At 43.7% G+C, this 20,891-nt stretch overlaps 1 protein-coding gene across 1 annotated transcript in view; it reads left to right on the top strand.

Moving 5' to 3' along the window:
* The window catches only part of LOC121282008, a 213,884-nt gene that overhangs the window by 38,503 nt on the left and 154,490 nt on the right, over positions 1-20,891 (top strand). Inside the window, 7 exon segments of the mRNA XM_041195321.1 lie at positions 274-597; positions 2,900-3,017; positions 7,563-7,587; positions 11,888-12,061; positions 12,970-13,177; positions 18,300-18,392; positions 19,971-20,285. Of these exon segments, the coding sequence (XP_041051255.1) occupies positions 274-597; positions 2,900-3,017; positions 7,563-7,587; positions 11,888-12,061; positions 12,970-13,177; positions 18,300-18,392; positions 19,971-20,285 (1,257 nt within the window).

Raw genomic sequence — 20,891 nt, 5'->3', positions numbered from 1 at the left:
CCTGATTGGATGATGAGCCCAGTTCCAGGCTTTTGATTGGCTGGAACTTTGAAAATTGCAATGGGCATGCCTAAAGAATGGTGAATGGTGTCAGGACCTGGAACTATCTCCCATGTCCAGTTCCCAAACCCAAATTAGACATCCACCCCATTGAGTGGTAGATGTGTTGGTGAGATTCCAACATGGCAGAGCCTGGCTGAGATGAAGTGCAAAGTTTGAAGAGTATTTGATTATTAAATGTTCAGTATCTGAATATTTCTTTCTTTCCAACAGAACCCGTGTCTGTTCCTGTGCTTAGATTTTCATCACCAGCAAATGTCTCATGTTCTGGGGGTTCAGTGTCCGTCTCCTGTGAGTCTGTCCAGGGATCCCTCCCCATTCAGTACACATGGTACGAGAAGACCCTGTCTGAAGATTCAAAGATCTCTGACATCAATAAACTGGATCTACATGGTCAACCCTTCAAACAGCAACATCATCAATATTACTGCACAGCCTCGAATAATCAGGGAGAAAAATCCAGTGAAATGGTTAAAGTATCAACGATCAATGTAACAGGGACAAGCTGCAGTTATGTGATACTAATTGGAAACATTGGTAAGTGTTACTTTATACTAACAATGCGGTGAATGAATTTTTTTAAATTCATGTCTATCCAAACTGGTCACTGGTTCAGTTCCTTCAGTCAATCTGAGAAATTGCAACTGGCCAAATTCACTCTCTCTGGTTCCTCAAACATTCTGAACAAGGTCACTAAGTTGCATTTTTCATGAAAAATGGACAGGATCATAAAATATCCCCAAAACATGCAAAAATATTGCAGAATCTCCAACAAATCAAAATAGCATTTGATTGACAAAGCTTTCATAATGCAATTTGTCTATTTTTAGCAGATGGAATTGTGAAATGCAAACTCCAACTGTTGTGTCCTAGTTTGGGAAGGATATCACTGATAGAATAGAGAAGAATTGAATTAAAATGAAACCTTGGATGAGAGGTTTTAGTAATGAGGAAAGTATCATCACAACTGAGGTGAATGATCAGCTGGAGGCCTTGGAAATTGTTAGGAATTTTGATAAGGTAACTCTAACTATTTCTACCAGTCAGTGAGTCAGCAACAAGAGAGCATTAACTTTAAAATTATCACTAAAAGGACAAAGGGAGAAATTTGGAGAATTTTATTGATGCAAACTGTTTTTAGGACATGGAATGCTCAACTGAAATAAGTTTACAAACAAATTTAATAATAGACTTTAAAAGGGAAACAAATGTGTGTGGGAAAAGGACAATGAAATGGAATTAAATGAGGAGATGATTCATAGAACCAGCATTCGAGCGATGGGCTGAATTCCCTCCCCTGTGTTGTAAAATTCCATCATTCCAGTCAAAATCTCAAATTATCCTGTCTAAAAAATTAACTATTTGCTCCCCATTAAACAATGACCCTGGTTCTGAAATAAGGAGGACTTTAGCCTATTTGAATGTAGCGGTTCAATTTTCTGCAGAGTGGGTGCAGCATGTTCACCAAGAAACACCAACATGGGCAGAAAACAAAGAGAATCGCATTTTCACCTGAGCAGCAGGAGACAGGAATTTACATATGTAAATATATTGACTCTGGTCATGTGGTCTCTTGCCTCAGTTTTCAGGGAAGAAGGGTGGAATTTTACACCCCCATTGCGGCAGGGACTGGGCTGTTAAATGCAGCGAGCCATTCTAAACTCCATGCACTCCAGCAGGACCATAAAATCCCACTGTCACAAGCCTCAGACCAAAGACTGTTAGCAGCAGGTAGAAATTACAGCTGTAAATTGTATTTGTACCGGAGTTGTCAGCAGGGACTCAGTTGCACTCTGACCTTTGATGCCAGTCTTTTGTAGGTTCAAGTTCCCCTTAAGAGTTAAAATTCAGGCTGATACCATGATCCAGCACTGAGGTAGTGCTATACTGGTGGTGGTGCTGCTGTGTAGATGAGGTGTTAAACTGAGGATCCACATCCCCCTAAGCTAGATGTAAACAATTCCAGGGTATTATTCACAGAATAGGGAAGTTCTCCTTGAAGCCTTTATTCCTCAACCAATACACACAAATTGGAAGCAGGAGCAGGCCACTTGGTCTTTTGAGCCTGTTAATGTCACTACAAAACAGATCATCTAGTGAATGTTTTACTGATGTTTGTGGGGCTTTGTTGTGTATGAATGAACTTCCACGTTTCCCGATATTAAAACTGTGGCTTTACTTCAAAAAATTACTTCATAGGCTCTGAAACACTTTGGGATATCCCATGGTTGTGAAAGGTGATGAATCAACACAACTTATTTCTTAACTTTTGAAACAAACGATTTATTAAAATACATCTGAACCAATTATCTGAGTGCAAACTGGAGGGTGAAGTGGAGGGAGGTGCCAGTCCCAGCAGCAAGGTGGGTCATTATAATTAAATGGACAGAAAATCACTGGCAGGTTTGAGACATTCATGCTCAGTGGGTGAAGATTCTCATCTTTACTGCAAGCTCAGAAAACTGTCCCCGAAGGGCAGAAAGTGACCATTGGCAATATTAGGATGTGACTGTTTAATGTGTTCACATGAAATTAATGTCAAGAAAGTGTATCTCTGGATTGCAGTCCACCAACCTGAGCCCTTAACTGGCCCACTAGTAACTCTGTCCCACCAACTCTCAGATATAGGAAAGAAAGTGGAATTACCAGTCAAGATAGATCACCACCAGGTATCAGCAACATCTCCACTTGTGACCAGAGAGGGGTAAATTACACAGAAATCAATTATACCAGTCAGGGTTTTCCTCAATTAATGAGGTTCCATTTGACAATGACGCTCTCTCAGTTGACGACAAGTGAAAATGAGATGAATCTGAATGTTATTCCCTTGTTTCAACAGGAGCTGAGTATTTTTGTGATGTTTCTACAACAGTATCACCAACTACACATTTGACAAGTACAGATATAATTTCCACTACCATTCGAACCACACCTTCAGGTCCCGAAAATCCTGAAAGGTACAATGTTCTCATGGATTGGCACTGCTTCCATATGTGAGAGATACGATTGGCCAAAGGAGTGTATGTTGTTCATTAATTTGGAAAGTAGCTTATCAGAATGGAAATGGTGGCTGTGTTTATATCATGCTGTTGTGTTAGCTTCTTAATCAGGGTGCATTTTTCTGCTGGAAAATACAAGCAAGGAGTGAGCTTTTCCATTTTGTTGCCGCTCAGATGGTGTTTTTTCCTTATTCACCTTGATTACTTCACTGCTAACATAATCTCACAGTGTGTGAGGAGTTGTACTTGTCAAACTTACCTTGCTGCTGTCTACACTGACAGAGTAGTTGTATTTGGGCTGATGAAAAGGAAGAATTAGCATGATATATCTGCACATCCCTTGGTTTCACTAATGAGAGACATCTTGCAGCTCTGGTCCCATTTCCATATGATTAGCCTGAGCTGTCAACAATAAGTATCGGAAATTGTAGTCCGATGTAAACATTCAGGAATCGGGTCTTTGAAGTTCCAATGGTGATAAAGAGAAAACGCCAACTAAATGTCAAACAGAAAGAGGGACAGTTGGAAATGGACAGCAGGTATGTCCGCAGCTGTGGAGAAAATAAAGACGTTCATGGTTTGGATGCAGACACTTCTTCAGAATTCTAGTCCACACACGAAGTGAAGCAGGTCCACTCACCCCACAGATTCCAACTGAGCTGCTGAATGTTTCCAGAATCTTCTGTTTTCCGTTCATATTTCTAGCACATGCAGTGCACTTACATTTATCCAGATTATTGACAATGATTTAAAAAGTATTGAAAGTCTATGGTCTGAATTTTCCGCTTGGCGGGGGTGGGGGTGTGGTAGAGCGTGAGTGAGCACGAGCAGGTGTGGACCCCATCGCCGTCCACCATTGGGTTTGTGCCGCCATTTTGCGCGGGCAGCCAATTTAGGCTGTCACAATGGTTTTGCAATTTATATTTATTACGAGATGCATGCACTGAATTCAGACATCATAAGTCTACCAAGAAATTTAGAGATTTAAAAAATATATAATTAAATATATTTATTACAAAAAATAGATTTCAATTACTTACATAAGTCTACAAATTTCTTCTAAAATAACTCCTAAAATTCCTAATTAACCTGACTCCCAGTTATACCTCCTTTAATGCAACTGTCCAAAGAATAGATATTAGCTTTCAAGCTGATCCAGCAAATTAACACAATGATCTGGGCAGTGGAATTCCAAAGGGCTTTCTCCAGCTTCAGGTTCGGTAGACAGCAGGCTTATGCACAAATGCTGGAGGCTTCATTAAGGCTACTTCAAACACTTCTGTTTGGTCTCAAATGGCCTTCTCCTGACACACAGCCTCATTCTCCTTTATATATGTTTCTCTCTTTTTAACATGTAAACCCTATTGTTTCATATATTTTTGAAACTGTATCTTCCTCACAATATAAAAACTTTCATGTCGATAATATATATTGTCAGTAACCTTTGAGATAAAGAAACATATTCCTTCGCCTTGCTTAACTGGATAATTGTAGAGACTAAAATCCTTTTGAAATCCAAATCTCCCTTCATTTATCTAAAAATGCAAATTCCATTTACACTTTACTTGCTAAACCAGCATCCATGTTTACTCATTATCATGTCAAATACCCAGCTTCTTTTGTTGAGATAAATCTTGCCATCTACCCGATTCCAAATGTAATTAAATCTCACACAGACAGACCCAAACACTTACCCCCATAAACCTACTCCATAATAAACCAGAAAATATTATGAAAATTATTAAACTTTCATGACAGTAAATTCTCCATCAATTATTTCAAAAACATTGATCACAGATATTGTCAAGAAAAACTTGCATTGATGTTAAGGTGCACAGTTTGAAACAAGGTGTTTTACAGATTCTATGGGCAGAATCATCCGAGATTTGCACAAAGTGCAGCAGTGAGTGGGAAAAAGGACATCCTGGGTGTGAAAAAACAGCACAGACCAATACCCTGATTTCCCAGTTTTTACTGGTGTTCCATGTTAAAGAATATGAGACCCACTCAGGCCAGTATTCTTATTTCCCATTTTTTACTGTTTTTCCCTTCTGGGATATTATCCACCGGCTGCAATGGCAGAGTTTCACACCTTATTATCCTATTCCTGGCACGTTCTGCCTCATTAATTATGCATTCACAGGAAACACACTGGTTGGCTGGTGGGAAGACCTCTGATTCGCCACCCCACCGTCACCTCAGGCTTTCATTTATCCAGACTCCCTATTTAAAGGCTGCTCCTGCACAGAGATAGCTCTCTCTAAGGCATCAGAAACTGCTAGGAATTCATAGCTGCCCACGGGAAGAAACGTTGCATCCAAAATTTAGCACTGCCTCTCTCGGCCTACTGGGCACTGTGAGAGCTGCCGTGAAGTCCTCCAACCCAACTCTGGGCAAAGACCAACAAGCATGGCAACAAATCCAGCATGGGAGGTGGTGGCAGCAGTGGTCAGTGCCAATGCCCTGCTAAAGAGGACAGCCACGCAGCGCTGAAAGAGGATGAATGGTCACCTGCTTTCTGCTAGGTTGAGTCACTTTTCTCAGCACTCACAACTCAAAAACCCATCACACATTCACAGGGATCTCACTCAATACCACTTCAAGGGACATCACCATTCACCCTCTCACACACACCTTCCTCTGCCCTGCCAATCCTGTCCTCATCCATGGCACCACTTACCACCCACACGTGCCGGGTGCCCTTCTCAGGTGGCCTGGCAGACACCCTGCTTACGCTCTCTCCATCTGTATTCCTGCACAACAAGCTGGATGAGGTCAGGGATCTGACACTTACTGAGAATATAGGAGTCACGGACACTCCCTTGGAATCGTGCAGAGACCTGCAGGATGTGTTTGCTGTGGACACAGACCAGCTGAACATTCAGCAAGTGGAAGCCTTTGTGGTCCACATACTGCACAGCTTGTTGCCATGGAGATATAAGCACCACGTGAGTGCAGTCGATGGCACCCTGTACTTGGGGAAAACCAGAGATCTGTTCAAATCCCAGGGCTCTTGCTCCTTGGGATTGCCTGATCCCAGGCAAAATGCACAAAGTTGTGTCCCTTTGAGAGTATGGTGTCCGTGACCTCCTGGATGCACTTAATTATGGAGGCTTGTATGACCGCACTGAGGTCACCTCTGGAGCCCTGGAAGGAGCCACTGGCATAAAGATTGAGTGCCACAGTTACTCTCATATGTGACTGACTAGTTTCCGGGTCTTGAGCAGCCTTCGGCGACACTGGTTCTCATTCATCTGCAGAATGCTACGGGCGTCTGTAGAGCCTGAGTCTAGCTTGTGGCTCTTCAGCAGTATGCACAGGAGCCCCAGCCTCCCCTTTTTCTTGAGGCTGCTGCTCCTCCCCCTACCCAGCCAGACCCCTCCATTGCTCTCGTCTCTTTCACCTCCACTCCCTGTACACCATGAGGCATACAGCTAGGTCACCAGGGTCCACGCTCCTGTTGTACTCCTCCTGCAAGATGTGAATTAGCATTGGTCTCCTAGGGCCATCTCTTTGGAGGCCTAGAGATGAGTCCCTTACTATTTCTTATGTCGACCCAAACTGATTCCACATCACAATCTATGCCAGCTATATCACCACCGCACTGATACCTTCCTTTCTTAACAAAGCTACCCCACCTCCTTTTACTTTTTGCCATTTTTTTCCAGATTGTCAAATACCCTTGAATATTGAATTCCCAGTCTTAATCACCTTGCAAACAGGTCTCTGTCATGGCTATCAAGTCATATCCATATATTTCTATTTGTGCCGTCAACTCATCTGCGTGCATTCAGTTAACAAGCCTTAAACTTCGATTTTTTACCATTATTGCTCATTCTGGTTCTCATTCTGCTGCACTCTTCTGCCCCTTGTTCTGCCCCTTCTCATCATACTTTGATTACCATTCGCCTCTTCACTACCCTGCACTTCTGCTCTCTCATTTCCTTTAGATGTTTTAAACTTCGCTTCAATTGTCCCTGTTCCTATGTTCCTATGTAACCCATCCATAATAGAACCATTCCATATTTTAATCTAATCTTACAAAACAGTCAATACAAGAAAAGGAAGGGAGGAAGTGGAGAAGGCAGAAACTAACAGAGCAACAGGGATGATTGTTTTTCAACAAGAACACAAGGAAACATAAAATTATGCAGACTGCAACAGGAGACTGAGATACAGACCCAAGAGAATTGTTACTGGAAGCAGCAACTGCACTGTATAAAATATATTTAATAAAGTAGCCACAGCGATCTATTTCTGCCCAAAACACCAGCTGCATGGGAGCATTAGTTACCCATGAGAAAATGGTGTTACATCTCTTCAAGAGGGGCACAACTGATAACTTTTCCTAGCACACATGCAATGGGTGAGGAGTGTGATCTTGACATAGCTCCAGTTCATCACAAGCTTTGCCTCCAATTGTTGGCGTAGCCAGAATTCTGTTTGCATGTAAAATAATGCATCGTTCTCAGTCTCAATTAATCTGGTGATTTTCTGTTCCAGACACTCAATGAATCAGATCCTCACAGCTTGACCTAAGAGGGAAAAGAAGATTCTGGGGTTACATCTACATTGATGGAATTTTTCATCCTGAAAAAATATTCATTATTCGTCGAGCTTTGAATTTCTTTTAATAATTCTACAGAATAAAAATTGATTTTCTCATCAAATAATTTTAACCATTAAATTAGTGGAGCAATCAAAAAGCAAAATGATGGCTGAGAACTTCAAATTGTATATCAACATCTTGACAATAATTTATCTGTTTGCTGCCTTAGTGTCTACACAACTGGATTTCTTGTGTTAAGACTAACAAATTCTGTAACAAAAAGCAACCTGAAAGATTCATTTATTGGAAACCAATAGTTCTTATCAGACGCAGCCAATGGTAAATGCTGAGTGGTTCAAATCCAAGAGAGAAACTTGAACCAACTGTCATAACTAACTGATGCAATTTGTATGATTGAAGATGCAGGCTTTGAATTCTGTAGTAATAAGACCACTGAGTCTCAAGAGGTTTTTATAAAACTAAATTAAACATTTATTAATCAAGAAAGATTGTGAGCACATGCATATGTTGACAAAATTACTACTATAATGTCTACAAAAATCCCCTAATTAATCTGACTCCAAGTTATACCTCCATTAAGGCATCAGTAAAAAACAGGGATTTAATCAGACCCCGGGCAAAGCACACGCTAGACAGTCACATTCAAATTGAGTTTCTTTCAGCTCTGGGTCTTTGCAGACAGTGGCTTGAGGCTTACAGACTGGAGGCTTTAGTTCTTAGAATCGCTCTCCTTTTCACCAACAGCCTTCTGATCCTTTATACATATTTTCCTCTTTGAATGCAATTTTCATTCTATCACTATATCATGTGAACTTTAACTCTTCTAATAATAAGACACTTTCATAATACCTACTTTATTAGTAATCCTTGGAAAAAATAAACAAACACACAGTTTCTGAGCTTCACCTGGTTAGGTGTAATATTTCACTCCATCTCTGAATCCAAGCTATGGGAGTTTGTTTAAAGAAAAAATGCAAATTGCCCCCATACTTACCTCGTTAACACTTCAAACCTACTCCTTTTCTATACATCAAAGCCTCTAGACAAGCTGGCTTTAATCCAATTAGGACACACACACACACAGAGGGCAGGATTTTCAGAGCCCGCTGGCAACAGGTGTAATAAGTGGCATGTGTGGATAATATGGTGTGAGCTGCTTCACAATGGCAGCATGAAGGCAGGTTGTGATCGTCCGCCAGCCCACCTACAGCGGGTCGTGCTTCCCACTATCGGTCAGCGGGGAGCTAATTGTTATACATCAGCATATAATTAAAAGGCCATCCTGCCAGGATCTTGGAAGCCCGCCGTATCCTCTGTCCACGTTAGCGGGAAAGCACGCCGACCTGATTCACAACAGCACACAGGCAATTTGTACCTGGTGGCCTTGACTCTGGGGGAAATGGGGTGAGTGAGCAGCAGCGTTCTCCACAGCTTGCCTGTTGTTTACAGGCTTCAGGGATGCCTGACCCCGGATGTGACTGCTGAGAGGGGGGTTGTCCAGGGGGTGCTGGCCAGCCTCGTAGGCAGCTGCTGAGGGCAAGGTGTCTAGGGGGCAAGTACTGGCAACCCCGGAGGTGATGGCTGTCGGTGGCTCCATGCTCAGGACCATCTCTAATGCAGCCAAGAAACCTTAGACACATCTGGTGCTGTGTCCGCCTTCAGCACTTCAACCCTTTCAGCAGCTGGTGCGCCGCATCACTGGTCACAGATGCTGGTGTGATGGGGGTCAGCCCCACCTTAAAGATGCTGAGAGCTCACAGAGAGAATGAGAGAACTCTGTGGGGCCTGCCCAATCCATTCTGTCAGCAATGCCCAACACCGCCGAGGTGTGGGCATCAGTAATGTGTCCAGGGAGGGTGAGGCTGGACCATCGCTGTTATCTGAAGGTTGCACAGAGCACAGGGAAAAGGCCCTGGACTCATACACCTGCCCTTTATCTTGCACAGGAAGGTTTCACATCTGATTGACAAGAACACTGCTCATCAGAACCAGGAGCCACAGGCATGGTGACGTTCCTAGGAGTTTATTGACAATAGTGCACACTATGTACATGTGACCAACACCCGTACCCAGGCTGTGCAACTACTTTTCCCTAACTTTCCTAACCCTGCCACTACATCTTGCTGCTCCCTGGACAACCACAGCAGAGGTGGAGCTAGCCTGCTGCATGTGACGCCCTGTCTGTGATGACATTGGTGGGCGTCCTCTGGAGGGCTGAGACTTGGTGGGCCCCGGCCTGCTTTCGAGGTCCTGCTGTGTGGCAGTGGCCCCCTTCTCGGCCTGTGGGGCTGGAGCTGCTGAGTTCCCTTTTGGATGATCATTCAACCTTTTGCGGTACTGGGTGACTGTCCTCCTCTGCAGGACTTTCACACTGACCACCACTGCCTCCACCTCCCAAGCCGGGTTGGTGACTTTGCTGCCCACCCTGCGGTCAGAGCGGGGGGTAGACCACATCCCGGTGCCCCTCCACGGCATCCAGCAGTCGCTTGAAGGAGCCATCAATGAAGCAGGGGTCTGCAGTCTTTTTTCCCTTTGCTGGCCATGACTCCCAGGCAGGGGTGGTGAGCTGGTGGTGATGAGCGCTTTGATGGTAGCTGCCTTTTAAAGATGGCAGCCAGCGTGATGTAACAGCGGGGTGATGGTGGGTGGGCGAATGAGAGCACGCTTGCCATGGAAACAGTGTGTTTCATGGGGGTGAATAAATAATGAGCCGGGATCGAGATGATATGGTGTGAAAACCCGTCATCTTCGTCGGCAGGTAGCACTCCATTTTACCCACCCGCTACCGCACTTAGTGCAATTCTGGGAAAATTCTGCCCACAGATACTGACACCACTAAACTCTTATTTAAAATAATTTCCAATAACATTATAAACATTAATATATATGCTTCACACTTCAATAATATGTTTTACATGGGATGGAACCTTTATAACTGTAGAATGGGAGACCCACAGGTATAATAAAGAATGTGTTTTCCTTTTAGAATCCTGATATGATCTTAATGTTATTATGCTATGATTTTTATCCTTATTAGAGCAAATACTTGTGAGGAATTCTCTGTTTCCTAATGACCACAAGCGCAGTTTCAAGCAAGAAGCCTGATTCCCTGTTTGACCACCTCCTCTCTTGCCCCCTCCATTGTCTCTGTGCTGTCAGACTGCTTGTCCAGCTGTTTGTCCAACAACCAGTCCCAAATTACAACTGAACATTGTGAAGACTGAAGCCACTGTCTTTGTCCCCACTACAAACACTTTTCCTGATTCTATAAACCTCCCTGTCCAATTGAGTTTTCATCCAATGCTGTTGTTACCTACAAATTCGACTGCTCCAATACCATCCTAGTTGACCTTACATCTTCCACCCTGAACCAAATTAAGCTCATCAAAAACTTTGCTGCCAGTTTTATGATGAGAAAGGCTCTATATCAATGCATGTTATTGTTCTTGTGCTCAACCCTTCCCAGTAGGAAATAACATGTTGGAGCAGAAAGTGCAGGAGAGGTTTAGAGCAATGGTTCCAAGAATAAGCAACTTCAGTTATGAAAATAGATTGGAGAGATTGGGACTGTTCTCCTTGGGGAGGAGAAGGCTAAGAGGAGATTTAATCGAGGTGTTCAGAATTATGCGGGGGCTGGATAGAGTAGAGAGGGAGAAACTGTTCCTGCTCGTAAAAGGTTCGAGAACAAGAGAGCACGGATTTAAAGAGATTTGCAACAGAAGCAACTGTTACGTGAGAAATGAACTTTTCCACACAGCGAGTAGCTCGGGTTTGGAACGTGCTGCCTAGAAGTGTGGTGGATGCAAGTTTAATTGAGGCATTCAAAGCAGCATTAGATTATTATCTGAATCGAAACAATGTGCAAGGATACAGGGAAAAAGCAGGAGAATGGCACGAAGTCATATTGCTCATTTGGAGAGCCAACAGACACAATTGGCAAGGAGATCTCTACTGGATTCCACTGGACTCATCAGAAATCCAGTAGGGATTCCAGTTGCTTCAGCTAAATTCAGCTGGAACCACAGCCCCTGTTACCAATTGGACTAGGAGTCAGAGAGGGACAATGCAAGAACTGGGGTATAAACTCTCATTCAGTGGTTGGTGCAGTCTGATTGGGTGGTCCCGACTCCCACCAGGGGTAGGGGGTGTTGGGGGAGAATTGGAAGTGAGGTGGGGTGTGAACCACAGACCACTTTGCTGGTCTGGACAGCACTCCCACCCCACTCCTCCGATTAAGCATCCCTTACATTGTCCCCAGAGTTGGTCACTCTGGCAGAATCAGCATCAGCCTCAGGGAAGGAGGCAACTGTGGAGGAGACGGCAGTGGCGGAGGTGGAGGTGGCAGTTACGGTACATGGCAGAGGCAGAGGTGGCGATAGCAGCGGAACTGAAGGTTGCAGTGAAGTCGGCAACAACAGTGGAGAAGGATGAGGTGGAGGCAGTGACTGAGGAGGTTGAGGTGGAGGCAGTGACTGAGGAGGTTGAGGTGGAGGCAGCGACTGAGGAGGTTGAGGTGGAGGCAGTGACTGAGGAGGCTGAGGTGGAGGTGGTGACTGAGGAGGTTGAGGTGGAGGCAGTGACTGAGGAGGTTGAGGTGGAGGTGGTGGTTGAGGAGGTTGAGGTGGAGGTGGTGACTGAGGAGGTTGAGGTGGAGGCAGTGACTGAGGAGGCTGAGGTGGAGGCAGTGACTGAGGAGTCTGAGGTGGAGGCAGTGACTGAGGAGGTTGAGGTGGAGGCAGTGACTGAAGAGGCTGAGGTGGAGGCAGTGATTGAGGAGGTTGAGGTGGAGGTGGTGGTTGAGGAGGTTGAGGTGGAGGCAGTGACTGAGGAGGTTGAGGTGGAGGCAGTGACTGAGGAGGCTGAGGTTGAGGCAGTGACTGAGGAGGTTGAGGTGGAGGCAGTGACTGAGGAGGTTGAGGTGGAGGCAGTGACTGAGGAGGTTGAGGTGGAGGCAGTGACTGAGGAGGCTGAGGTGGAGGTGGTTGCCGAGGCGATGGAGGTAGTGAATGTGGGGGTGGAGGAGGAGACATCAGCAGCGACAGCAGCAGAGACAGTGACTGAAGCTGAGGAGGGGGAGGCAGCGGCTGTGACAGTGACAGAGGGTGAAGCAGCGAAGGCGGCAGCAGCAAAGGCTGAGGCCACAGTGAGGGAGGCTGTGGAGAGGGAGGTGGAGGTGGGGCAGAGGCAGCGAGGAGACAGTACGAGACCAGGAGCAGCAACAAAACCTGCCTTGTGGTTTGTAAGGCTCAGGGCAATGGCGACTGTGAGTTAATATCTTCCATGTACCATGTGTGTGTCTCTGAGTCAGCGCACCGGACCACACTGCTTCTGCCCGATTAGGCCGCTTCAGTGGAGTCCGACACCAGTCCAGTGCCACCCAGCTCCCATTCCCGAGGACAGGTGATGGAACCTGCCCAGTGCCAGGATGAGCTGCTTGGTAAGATCGGGAGGTGGGAAGTAGAGAAGGCAGCCGACCAGGAAAAGGTGGAGGATATCTCCAGGATTAATGACTGTCTCCAAGAAGAAACTCTTGTAGCCTTCAGCCAGGGTATATATATGTTTATATAGCTGCAATTTAAAGTTACCTGCCACATCCCTTTTAACACTTTCTAATGCAGCATCGCTCTGATCAGAATCAGATTTATTGGGGTTGTGCAAATGTCTCCCCAGCCTCTGATATAACAATAAAAAGCTGCTTTTTCCTTTTCAGTTGCAGTAAGAGGACTGACCCAGCCTCTCAATGTGACAGGGCAGCCCAGGACTATGTCTCTCAGTGCTACCCCTAGGAACACGCACAGTGCAGCCCCCACATTGATTGTTCCAGTTGGGGGGGGAAAGCACGCATGTGGAGTAAGTGTACAATTGGGAAGATATTGATTCTCACAACATTTCCACGGCTTTAACTCAAACTTTTATTCCGAGATCTGTTGAAATGTCATGAGGACTCGAAACGTCAACGCTTTTCTTCTTCGCCATTGCTGCCAGAACTGCTGAGTTTTTCCAGGTAATTCTGTTTTTGTTTTATTCTGAGTGTTTTGTCTGGAGTCAATTACAAGCAGCGTAGACAATGTCTATGTTATAATTGTGTGTGGCTGTCCTCGTTTTTCACAATAAAATTTGTGCAGATTTTATTCAACTTTTATTCTGAGTGTTTTTTCTGAGTTTATGGAGATGTAACCTCATATTCTGCTGAAATGCAGTTTAATTCAGAGCATCTTCACGCACACACACACACACACACACACCCACAAACACACACACTCACACATACAAACACACACACACACACATCCACCCACACACACACACACCCACACATACAAACACACACACATACAAACACACACACACACACACACACTCACACACACACACACTCACACACACACACACACACACACTTACACACACACACCCATACACAAATATCCTCAATCACCCACATACATACACACACATACAGGCATGGGAATGTGTGATTTCAGTACATTGTTGACATTCTTGATCCTCATTTGGCCCTGAAATATATAAGTGCACCAGCAATAAACACCAACAGATAAACGGCAAAAGTAACCAGTTGGGACCAGTACTACTTACATCACCAGTATTTCTGGCTGTTCCTACTGGGTGACCGGTAATACCGGCGATATTGACAGTCTTACTGGTAATACCTAGATCAGAACTGGTCTTCATTTACCAGTTTGGAATTGGGATCTACTGGTGCCGGTATTACAGGGACTTCCTTCTGGGAATGACAATAAAGGAATGTGCTTCTCAACTCACTGCATTGTCAACCTGAGGTCCATTGCTTTAGACATGTAAGAGTGAAGACTTTACCCATGTGGAACAGATTGCCTTTAGAGGCCTGAGTTTCATTCCGGTTTCAATGGTTGAAAATTTTTTGTTGTGTACAGAATGGTGAGGGTGGATGTTTAATCCTAAATGAACGTAGTTCAGTTTCAGCGCAATTCATTAACTCCACAAATAATTTAATGGTTCATGACCAATGTAAATAAAGAGTTAAACTCTGAAAAAAATGTTTTCAAAACTGTTGCACCTTATCATGTAGATGGTGGCTTGAAAACACAAGAAAAATGTGTTGCTATTCTCAGGGTTGAGGTGTGACAGAAACCTGTGAAAGTACAATAGGTGTTAGTCACAAAATGAAGGGTTGTGTTTGCAAATGGGAGATGAAGAAGAACTGCATTGTTACAGGGCAAACACGTTGGCAGCAAGTGTTTGAAGTTTAAGCAGCTTCAGCTCAGAACAGACTCTGAGACACAACAGGGAGAAGGAAGGTTACCTGGATTCTTTGTGCCAGGAGTCAATCACAGCTCTTAGGACAGGGTGAGTGTGACTGCGAGTGAGGCAGGTAAAGGGACCCAGAGGGCAGGAGTGCAGGAGCCTCAGCCTTTACAATTGTTCTCCAGGTCTGAAGTTTTCTCAGCTTGTTTGGACAAGAGAAGCGGGTGAACAGGGGGGATGAGCTAACTGACCATGACACCATGGCACAGGAAGTCATTCAAGTGGGGGGAGCAAACAGGAATGTAGTGGTAGTGAGGGATAGTATAGTCAGAGAGATTGACACCATTCTCTGCAGCAAACAGCGTGAGTCCACACGATCATGTTGCCTGCTCGGTGCCAGGGTGTGGGACGTCGGCTCCGGGTTGGGGAGGAACTTGCATTGGGAGGGGGAGCACCCAGTCATCGTGGTCCATGTAAGCACCAATGACATAGGCAACACAGAGAAGGAGGTTCTGCACAATCAGTGTGAGGAACGAGGCACCAGATTAAGAAGCAGAACCGCAAATGTCGTAACCGATGGATTATTACCTGAGCCATGTGCAAATTGTCACAGGACAAATCAGACTCAGGAGGTGAATGTGCCTCAAAGGCTGGTGTGGAAGAAGTGGGTTCTGGTTTGTGGGGCACAAGAGCCAGTACTGGGGAAAGTGGGATCTGCACCATTGGGAAGGTCTACACCTGAACCGTGCTGGGACCAGTGTTCTTGCAAGCCACATAACTAGGGAAGTAGAGAGGTTTTTAAATTAAATAGTGGGGCAACAGATCATATTCAGTATAATGCTGTAATTCAATGAGCAGAAAGATGTCAAACAAAAAAGCTATTATTAGGAAATATGAAATACAGACACTGACAATGGGGGATAGAGAGAACAAATCAAACAGTAAATCAGCAGATGAAACTAAAAGTTATAAAAAGCATAAAAGTATAAAACTAAAAGCTCTGTATCTGAATGCACATAGTATTCAAAACAAAACAGATGAACTGAGAGCGCACATAGAAATCAATAATTACAATTTGATAGCCATTACGGAGACATGGCTGCAGGAGGACATGGATTGGGATGTGAATATTGAAGGGTACAGGGTACTTAGGAAGGACAGGAAGCGAGGAAAAGGTGTAGCGGTGGCTCTGTTAGTGAATGATGGTATTAGTACAAGAGAGGAAGAAATAATTGGACCTTGTCAGAAAGTCGTGGTGATAATCATTGATGTCATTAATTTACATATAGACTGGAAAAGTCGGATGGGCAAAGATAGCCTAGCTGAGGAGTACATTGAATGTTTTCAAGATAGTTTCTGGATTCAACCAGACAGCAGGCTATACTAGACCTGCTATTGTGCAATGAGATGGGAGGAATTAACGATCTCACCGTGCAGCTGCCCCTAGGAAACAGTGACCATAGTAGGATGAATTTTACATTCAGTTTGAGGGAGAGAGGAGCGGGTCAGAGGCTAAGGCTGGGATTTTCGGGCCCTGTTGCTGGTGGGACTCGCTGTGGGGGAGGCAGCTCCCCAGCCAGAAGCCCCACTGACTTGCGATGGGACCGGAAGGGCCGGCGAGCGGGTGTGGAAAATCCCGCTGTAAGTTTTTAAACTTTAATACGGGCAATTATAAGGACATGAAAGCTGGGATGGCTAAAGTGAATTGGCAAAATAGGTTAAGGGACAGGTCAATCGAGATGCAGTGGTTAATATTTAATGGGATATTTCAGAATGCACATTCCAACAAGTAAGAAAAAGTCCAAGTGATTTGCTGATGACACAAAGAATGATTTCATTTATTGTGAGGGAGATTGAATACAAAAGTAGGGAAGTTATTCTTCATCTGCATAGGGCACTAGTGAGACCACATTTGGAGGACTCTGTACAGTATTGGTCACATTATTTAAGGAAGGATGTAAATGCATTGGAAGCAGTTCAGAGAAGGTTTACCAGGCTAATACCAGGAATGGGTGGATTGTCTGACGAGGAAAGGTTGGACAGACTAGGCTTCTATCTGCTGGAGTTTAGAAGAGTAAGAGGCGAATTGATTGAATCATATAAGTTCCTGAGGGGACTTGACAGGGTGGGTGCGGAGAGGGTGTTTCCTCTTGTGGGAAAATGAGGGGTCACCCATTTAGAACAGAGATTAGGTGATTTTTTATAACTCAGTGGGTTGTGAATCTTTGCAAATCTCTTCCTGAAAAGGTGGTGAAGGGGAGGTTTCAAATATTTTTAAGGCAGAGGTGGAGTGGCACAAATCAGCAGTAACTTGTGGCATTTCACGATTCATTGGCTTTTCTCTTCATCGCCAAAAGTTGCTGATTGATTTTCACATTAAAAGAGGTGTTTGTTGTTCATACCCCATTATATTTTCAGGAAGTTCTAGCCCATTGTTATAGAGTTGATTTTCCAGCAACTTTTCTGCGTGGAAACATTGAACTTTATTTACAAGACAGCAGCAGCAGCTACATGTGTGTATCTAACTCTATAACTAAAGGACAACTCCCCGTGGAGGTTGCTGCAAACTGGTTGGTTTACACACATCATGTTCTCTTACAACAAAGGATTATTCTTAATGTTACAGTCCTACGTTTATCAAAACTATAATTATTACATTCCTCACCCTTTAACTTTTCTGTACATTTTACATTTACAAAGATGTTTATCTCATGACATTAAAATATTTACACCGTCATGAACTTATAAGCTCGGTCATTCAAGTGGTTTCCTGATCCATGTGGAATGTTACAGCTTCACCACCTCTGATTCTTTGGCAGGAACCACAGTCTCTGCAATAACATCAGGTACCTCATTAGGCACAGGCAGATCAGTGTCGTCCACTCCGACAGAGACATCGGGCATGACTATCCTGAGCTGTACAATTTTAACAGGAACCACAGGTTCAACAATGGCTACAGGTGGAACATCAGTTTGTGGGGTATCTCCATTCTTTTTAAATCAATCAGGTGCTTACGGGTGATCTACAAAGATTAGCAAATAAACCCAAAATATTAAGAAATCTCTGTATTCAATTTGACAAATAAATTTCAGAAATGAAAAAAATACTTCTGTTCCTGTGGGGTTTGTGGAAATTGGGAGGGGGTTCCTGTTCTAACTCACCTCACAATTCAGTATCAATACTAGCTCGGCTCACCATTATCCATATGTTCTAACTTTTTAACATTCTTGTTTTCAGGATTTTATATCCTTTCAATGAAAATTAGTTTAGTTCTTTTGTTAAATATAACTGACAGAAGTTCAAGTTCTTAGGGGTCAGATTTCATCAGCTGCCTTAATGTGGTTTCATGATCTGGCTTCCTGCTATCTTCGTCCTCATTTAAATTCCTTGTAGCATTTATATTAGACACCTATTCCAATGTGAGAAACAAGAGCTGAGTGTCAGGAAACAAGTTCTTCCCTGATCTTTGTGGACAAAACGATGTGGATTTTGATTCTCCTCATTTGTTCTCTGCACGGTGAGTGACAGCCAGAGCTGGATATTCAAATCATCTGACTTTGTTTAACTCTCGTGCGCTGGTTATACAGGATAAGTTTAAATATTTGGAGACATGCAAAGGCACAAAAGAGGTCTTGGGCACAGTGGGTAGTGTCTCTGTATCTGAGCCAGAAGCTCTGTCTTTGAGTCCCACTTCTGATCTTGTTGAGAATGGAAGGAACGTTCTAACCAAGCCCAACAGGTTGATTATCAACCTGAAAATCTTCCAACAGACCTAAGGCTGGTGGGAAGAGGGGGAGAAATCCCAGTCCGACATGCTTGATGTGGAGTGCTGCCGCTCAGTCTGTTGTCTCCAGAGATTTTTGAACTGTTCCAGGGAAAACAAGCTTTGGAAGGCAAAAGTAAACATGTGCTTTTTCTGTCGCATCCGTCTCTAGATGTGGGAAGTCTCCTAAGTGCAAAGGCACAAAATAGTCAGCAAAACCAAATGAATAATAATTGTGAAGTATTGTATTACCTTGTGAATTTACTATCACACCATGGGAATAGTTAATAAATAAACTGAACTGCATTAATATATATGTATGATAAGTAAAGGAGAATTTAATTGTCAAAAAGCTATGACAGCAACATTTTGAAAATGAAAACCTGTTTTAATTGGTAATTTTCAATATAATCTGATGTCCAGTATACACTGAAGACTACAGCGGTAATAATCCCACAAATAAAACATCTCCCAAGTTGGCAAATATTTCTGTTTTTTAAAGTACAGTTGATGAAATATTGTTTTATGAGGCTCTCTCAGTGACACTGTTCCTCACTGGTAGATCGTTGGTCTACATCATTCTTCTCATAAGTAGCCTTTTATTTTTAATTCTTAAACTTTAAGAAACTAGATTTTGCTCATCACTCAGTATTGCCACCTCTCCATCATTTTCGATGAATCTATTTTATAACACACAATGTTAAACTCCCAGCCCCATCTGCTCTAAACCACAACTTTAACCTCCCCAAAATATTTTGTGCCTCTGGCTTATCAATTTTCAGCAGAATACTTGATGTACCTATGGACAGGAAACTGAATCATGTTTCTGTCTGTTTGGCAATCTTCTTCTTTTCAATCCTTCCTCTTTCTGATCTGATCTCTTTTCCATTCCCTTTTCATCTGTAACTTTCCCTGTATCTTTTTCCTTTTCTTCACTTCTCTCTAGCCATTTAATTATTTTCAATCGCTCTTTTCTTATTTTAGTGCAAACTCTTTCCCCACAGCATGGGTTTCTCTCCCAGCAGGGCCCTTGGCCTCATGAATGTTCAAGTCAAGGTATCCAAATCCCTACCTCAGGAATCCATCCATCCGACAAGGCTACCTAGGTTCCCCTCACTCTACAAGCCCCTGCCAATATGTCAAGAAAATGCCCCAATATCTCACAAGTAAATCATTGTCTGTGACGTGCTTTGGAACAGAGTGAGTCTCTGATAAGTGTCTATATGAAAGATTACTCTCATCACAAACTTGATGGAATTTAACTCATTACAATGTATCTGTTTGAATTAAGCAGTTATTTGCTGTTCAATTCCTGAAATATTGTCTCCTCAGTTTCAGGTGCATTGTGGGCAAAAGAGAGAGTAACAGGAGTTGTGGGAAGAGCGATCACAATAGAATGTCACTATGATGCACGGAGCTACAAGTCACACATAAAATATTGGTGTCACGGCTGGACTAACCTGTGTCATGTTGTAGCATCAACAAATTGGCGAAATGGAAGAATATCAGTCACAGATAACAAGACAACAGGAATATTTATTGTTACTATGGAGGATCTTCGCTCAGGAGATACAGGATGGTACAGCTGTGGTATTGAAAAAACTTGCTTTGATCCATTGTTTGTTGTGTGGCTACAAATATCTTACGGTACATTTCTTACTGATTTTCTTTATTATTCTCGACTGAAATGGTTGATCAATGTTTTATCTGGGAGGAAACATGACAGCTCCGATATCCCGAGGCTCCACAGCAATGCAGAGTCTTAAAGGTAAAGGGCAGAGGTTGGGAAATCCGACTCATGTTACCCAAACCCAATTCATGGCCTGTCCAACATGTCAGAGTTGAACTTTACAAGTGAACTAAACGGAAATGGAAAAGTTGTTTTGATGGTAAAAGAAGCCTCTTTATTAATTGTTGAGACATTGGTCTGGATATTCAGCCTCAAAGCGGGTAGGGGGAATTCGGAAAATTCCCCGCTCAGCCTTGGAAGAAAGTGCCCACAAAGGTGGGATTTCCATTGCTGGGAGCTGTGCCTGGGCTGCAGTCTGGCCAGTCACACCAGGAAGATTTGCAGAGGCAGCCACAGGGAATGCCGGCTGCGGAGACGGGCTGTTTAAAAAGCCCCTCCTTAATGCCCTTGGACTTTGTAACAGCTAAACTCAAAATACAAAGGCCCTTCACCCCTCACCCCACACAGCCCACAAAGGGGGTGGGTGTAAGGGGAAAATTTGTCATGAGGGGGCTTGGAGGTGG

Source organism: Carcharodon carcharias, chromosome 9, assembly GCF_017639515.1.
Source record: "Carcharodon carcharias isolate sCarCar2 chromosome 9, sCarCar2.pri, whole genome shotgun sequence".
NCBI lineage: Eukaryota > Metazoa > Chordata > Chondrichthyes > Lamniformes > Lamnidae > Carcharodon > Carcharodon carcharias.
The sequence above is the reverse complement of the archived record's forward strand: the minus strand, read 5'-3'. Positions and strand labels throughout refer to the sequence as shown.